Source organism: Punica granatum, chromosome 5 (assembly GCF_007655135.1).
Source record: "Punica granatum isolate Tunisia-2019 chromosome 5, ASM765513v2, whole genome shotgun sequence".
Classification (NCBI taxonomy): domain Eukaryota; kingdom Viridiplantae; phylum Streptophyta; class Magnoliopsida; order Myrtales; family Lythraceae; genus Punica; species Punica granatum.
In genome coordinates, this window is record NC_045131.1 from 25,431,819 (window position 1) to 25,437,637 (window position 5,819).

The following is a 5,819-nucleotide window of genomic DNA, read 5'->3' on the forward strand; positions in this document are numbered from 1 at the left end:
GTTCTCACTGATAGAGAAAGGAAGTAAAGAACAAGGCATATGAAGGGGGCAATGAGTTGCGCCCAGAGAACAGGCTGTCTTTCTCATTCTTCTTCTTCTTCTTCTTCTTTAACCCTTTCTGCAAGTTAAACAATCCCGTTAGATTGATAGGCAAGTTCTCTATCTTCATCGCATCTCCTCCGGAGCTAATAGCGTAACGTGCTATGAATTGCGATCCTTAATTTCACGTTTGTAAATATGTCTCTTTTGGCAGAGGGATTCTTTTTTTGGGATCAATTTGGGGGCCAAAGCCCAATTGCATTAAAAAAAGAAAATGTAGAAAGAGATTCTTTCATGTTCCATTATTACACTTCTATTGTCATATCTGTAACCAAAACTCTATGAAAGTGTGTAAACAATTTAAGTACTAACAGCCCATACTCGCTTACAAAAATTTTAAAAAGTAAAAGCTCACCTAAGTTTATTACATTCGATGCATGTACTTTGTAAATGAAGTTGTATCACACTAAAAAAGTTCAAAATATGAGTTGATTAAGGTGGTTTGACGCTATTTTCCCTTAAATAAGGTTTGTTATTCAAGTCCTGTGATTGCAACAATTGAAAGAGCTTTACCCTTAGTACATCGATCCAGCTCAGACCTGAATTATTTGTGTCCATTAGATTGGCATTAGCTTCTCGAAACAAAAATATGTGCCTCTTATACTCTTAAAATATCTTTACTAATACCCATTAACTATTGAAGCTTTTTCACACAGAATGAGCATTTCCCTGCACTATGAGCTCGTCCTGAAAATAATATTCTAAATGTTATTGTAATTATTTAGGAACTATAATATTTCAAATTAAGATCAAGTACTATATACTTTGACATTTTTAGATCTGATTTTTGCATCATTTAATTTTTATTTTCAGATTGTTCACCATTTTTTTATAGATTTTTTTGTATACTACAAATTAAATGTTAATTTTCAACGTTATTCAATATATAAATCAATCATACTAAATCATTCCCGTAGTTTCGGCCCTATGGGCCCCCACATATGTCTGGCATCTTTAATTCCCTTTTCCTTACTATGACCGTTGACTCGCTCTCTCTGCTAGGCAGTCATGGAAAAAGTTAAAAAAAAAAAAAACCAGCATCAAGTCATTGTCCATTATCTTCTTTTTTTCTACTCCTCCTTGATTTTCATGGTCGCGTGTATGTCCTGTAAAATTTCCACTGAGCTCGAATGGATTTAGCTCATTTTCGCCTAAAAACTAAAACGATTAGATGATAGAACCTGTATCTTATATAAATACTATTATGCTATCTTCTCTAATTCAAGTAGGATATGTAATTTACTTCTCAATACACGCCATCACATGACAACATGTGATTTCCTTTTTCATATTTGCCTACAGGTGCCACTTGCACTAAAATAGCTCTCAACAACTAGTCACGAACCAAGCTTCTTCTTCCATACTCGGTTGAAGGGGGACTAACATAAGCGCACTTTTGGCCGCTCTCAATATTGGTGGTCCAATCTCAAGATTGAAATTCAAGATTAGATTAGTCTGAGTGCGCAGGAGGAAGCCTGCCTCATCGTCAATTAACCCCCCTCATCTTCACCCTAGGTGCCGAAAAAGAAATTAACCTCGTGGTTATATCCTGATCATGGAAATGGGCCGAATTGTAGTTAATTTTTTGAGGGCTATAGTTCAAATTCACATGGTACGTGTACGAAAAGCATGAAAGCCACACATTGTCATGAGTATTTATCAGCTTGAGATTTTAAGTTGGAGATATATCCAATTGCTTCTAAGTTCAGTGGAAATTTTACTAGTGACGTAATACTAAATGTTACCATGTGAAAGCGGGTGTTGGGAGTTGATATCCTAAGTGAAAAAAATAAAGAAGAAAACCATGGATTAATTTATAAGAGATTGAATTTCACAATGTATCTGCTCGAATTTTTGGGTTGAAGATTGGTCAATAGCTTATAGATTTACCAAAATTTTTACTAGTCCCTCCAACGAGCAAACAGTTTCTTCCATGTATTGGTATGGCTTTTGTGGTTTTTTTAGATTTTTCAAGCAATCAATATAAATATATAAAAGTCGAGGCATGGGATGTTGTTGCGCTATGTAACGAAATTTTAAAACCCTTAACTCCACGTATATTGTCTATTCAATTCCAATTAAAATGTATCTTTACGATTTTTTTTCAGGATTATACCCAACGAATTTTAAATAATTGCCCATATTATTTGTATGTGCTAATATATAATAAAGAAAAAGTTTTGAAAAACTTAATGCATTCTCGATAATTGAAAATAACTCCTCGATATATGTGATTCTTTCATAATTCGATGTACCATATATACTATAAATATAAGATATGAAAATTCATTTTACACATCACATATTCACTTGTGTATGTTACGTATATACATATTATTATCTCTTAATATGGATGATTTGCATTTTCACTTCTCTTAAGAGTAAGTATTTGTTTGTTATTGCAATTTTTACTTTTTAATCGCACTCACAATTTATAGTGTTTATTTGTTTATTTGTAGAATATACATTTTTTTGGGTTGAATAGATTATATGGTTTTTATTAAACTTCCCTTTTCAATCAATAGTGATCCATATACTATAAGTGTTGATTTCCTATTTTTGTCTTAAAATAATAATGAAACGTTACCACGCAATACACGGGCATCAACTAACTAATATTTCTTGTGAAAGTTTTATCACCTACAATGTCGCATATTAGTATCTAAATTTCTAAGTTTTCAGATAGATTTTGAAATATATAACTGAAAATTCTACCCAAAGACAATATATAGCCTAAATTTGTATCTTAATTAATCAACTATATTTAGAACATAAGACGCATATAGTTTCGTTCCTATAAGGTAATGTCAGTGGAAAAGTTTGCATACATAATATTGAAAAAAAAGGTTAATTAACTAAAAAATTATCAACTTTGTCACTTTTTTCGATTTTATCATTTTTTTGGTGAATAAAATCACAAACTATCATATGTTCGTCAAATCTATCATCCCTCAATAATTTCGTTAACTTTAATGACGTGGCAAACGAATGACAGCGAGGCGGCAAATGCAAACATCAAAACAATATATAATAAAGTAAAGTAAAAAATAAGAATTCCAAAAACATAAATTTTCTCGGACAAGATGGTAGGGGCATTCCCAATGGCCACCTACCCCTGAGTTAGAAGATGTTTGTCCAAAAAGATCTCCCAAATTGGGCGAGGGGTCCTTGGCCCCGCTGACCACTCAGCAGTCACCCATGTAGTAGGTCGTCGCCAAATTAGACTGTGTAGGCCACTGCTGTCTGGGGGTGGTCGCGGTCGAGACAGCCCCCACCCTCGGCGTAGTTTGTGAGAACTCTAGTGGTGTGCTCTGACCCCAATGGCAAACCTGATCGGGGGATGGGGAGCCGACAGGGATGCTCCCAGCACTGGCCACTCATGCCCTTCTCTGATTTAGATTTTTTTTAAAATTGTTTTATTGTAAATGTACAATAATTATAGGTTGGAAAAACTGCTTATCACTTTAGTAAGATTTATTGATAAATTTGACAAAAAAATGATAATTTGTGATTTTATTTGTAAAAAAGAAAAGTTCATGACAATTTTTAAAAATAGACGTCATTCATGATTTTTGGGGTAAAATTAAAACAAAAAAAGAAGAAGGAAGCAGCCCTCACGGCACTGATTTCTCAAACAAGTTGACCAGGTTGACTTGAGGATTTTAACCTTTGAGGCACATGTTTTTCAGTTGCAAATGATGAAACAAATTCATAGTCTCTCTCTATAAATACCCACCCAGAGCTATTCGGGCAACACTCAGCTCTACATCAAACAAATACAAACCCCACAAAAGTTATTAGGAAGGGCCTGGGGACAATGGCTTTCATGAGTAAATTATTTCTCTATGTGCTCATAGCAATTCTAGGACTTTGGCCATCTCAAGCCCGGTCCCGGACCCTCCACGAAGCGTCGACCATGTTAGAGAAGCACGAGCAGTGGATGTCTCAGTTTGGACGTGTCTATGCCGATGAGATCGAGAAGCAGACGCGGTTCGCAATATTCAAGAGCAATCTTGAGTATATCGAGTCTGTCAATCGAGATGGAAGCAAGCCGTACCGGCTAGGGCTCAATGTGTTTGCTGACCTGACAAATGAGGAATTCCGGACTACTCGAACTGGTTACAAGCCCAGCTTTCACTCAAAGTCGTCAGTCAGAACACCACCTTTTAGGTATGAGAATATATCTGAGATTCCTCCCAGCATGGATTGGAGGCAGAAAGGAGCTGTTACACCCATCAAGAACCAAGGACATTGCGGTATGCATATTTCTTTTTTCTTTTTCGTTTTTTTTTTCCCCTTCGAGAGTTTTTATTGCCACAATGGAACATTGAGAAGAAATCCCTCAGTATATAAGATGATTGAGTTTACTACCCTATGAGCTTAATTTTTGGATTAAAATGTGGGTCCAGTCTTTTATAGGTCCAATGAGAATTTTATAATTTTTATTTCATGTTAAGGGGTCATTTGATAAATCTAACCTCTGTTATTATGTTGTTTGCTTCGAAAATCATAGGAAGTTGTTGGGCATTCTCCGCTGTGGCAGCTGTGGAGGGGATTCACCAGCTCAGTACTGGCAAACTAACCTCACTGTCGGAGCAACAGTTGGTGGACTGTGATACCGATAACCATGGCTGCAATGGCGGATTGATGGACACAGCTTTCAAGTACATTATTCAGAACGGCCTGACCACAGAAGAAAATTACCCCTATGAAGCAGTTGATGGAACTTGCGATGCCGGCAAAGCATCCCCACCTGCAGCAACAATCACTGCATATGAGGATGTGCCAGCTAACAGCGAGTCTGCTCTACTGAATGCAGTGGCCAAGCAACCGGTTTCTGTTGCCATAGATGCCAGTGGGAACGACTTCCGATTTTACCAGAGTGGTGTATTCACAGGACAGTGTGATACTGAACTGAACCATGGGGTCACCATAGTGGGGTACGGGATTGGCGAAGATGACACCAAGTACTAGCTGATAAAGAACTCTTGGGGTACCGGATGGGGAGAGGAGGGCTATATAAGGATGGCGAGAGATACCGATGCTGCAGAAGGATTGTGTGGTATTGCCATGAAAGCATCCTACCCAACTGCTGCTTGACTGCACTTTTCGCCCGGCGCCCCGGGGGGTGGGGGGTGATATTTTGAAGTAACTAATCAAAATGCATGCATACGTCGCATGCTAGAGGTTATGTCCAATTAATATTAATGTTACTTTATGTATTCCTTTCTACATTGACAACGCTAGACCTATCATGTCTAGAGGTCAATTAGAAAGTTATGATATGCTGCATTAAATAACACTCATCCATTTCTCGTCACTATAATGAACATGAAAAGAAAACCTTAGTATCTATGCTAATACTTATTAAGAATATGTGACATTTTATATTCACGTGAAATTTAAAAAGATCTCACTTTTTTTTTTTTGCTTGAATTAACAGAGATTACACTTGGTCCACCGAAAAGATAAGAGTTCGCAGTTAACCTAATAAGGTGGCCTGGTGTTGAGTAGCCCAACTTCCCTGATGAAGACCTAAGTCGAAGTCACTCAAAAGTAATGTAGGAGAATACTCTCCACTGGGTCATCTAAATGGCCTATGTGGTTAGACTAATCTGTTCCATGGTCTTGCAAAATATTAATGGGATCATGAAAGATTGGGCCAAGTTTAGTTGAATTGCAATTCAATTAAGAGAATGGCGATTAGTTCAGTGAAACTC

The 5,819-nt window shown here is 36.8% G+C and overlaps 1 protein-coding gene across 1 annotated transcript; it reads left to right on the forward strand.

Moving 5' to 3' along the window:
* Positions 1-3,872: 3,872 nt before the first annotated feature.
* Positions 3,873-5,420, forward strand: LOC116207297 (senescence-specific cysteine protease SAG12-like). Its single transcript, XM_031540203.1, has 2 exons — positions 3,873-4,355; positions 4,613-5,420. Exons 1-2 carry the CDS (start codon positions 3,917-3,919, stop codon positions 5,071-5,073), a joined length of 900 nt encoding a protein of 299 aa, XP_031396063.1. The 5' UTR covers positions 3,873-3,916; the 3' UTR covers positions 5,074-5,420.
* The last annotated feature ends 399 nt before the right edge of the window (positions 5,421-5,819 follow it).

Excerpts from the sequence above, each read along its gene's own strand:
- LOC116207297 (XM_031540203.1), top strand. The coding sequence starts at position 3,917 with ATGGCTTTCATGAGTAAATTATTTCTCTATGTGCTCATAGCAATTCTA. Across the intron at positions 4,356-4,612 it reads CAAGAACCAAGGACATTGCG|GAAGTTGTTGGGCATTCTCC; the intron begins GTATGCATATTT and ends CGAAAATCATAG.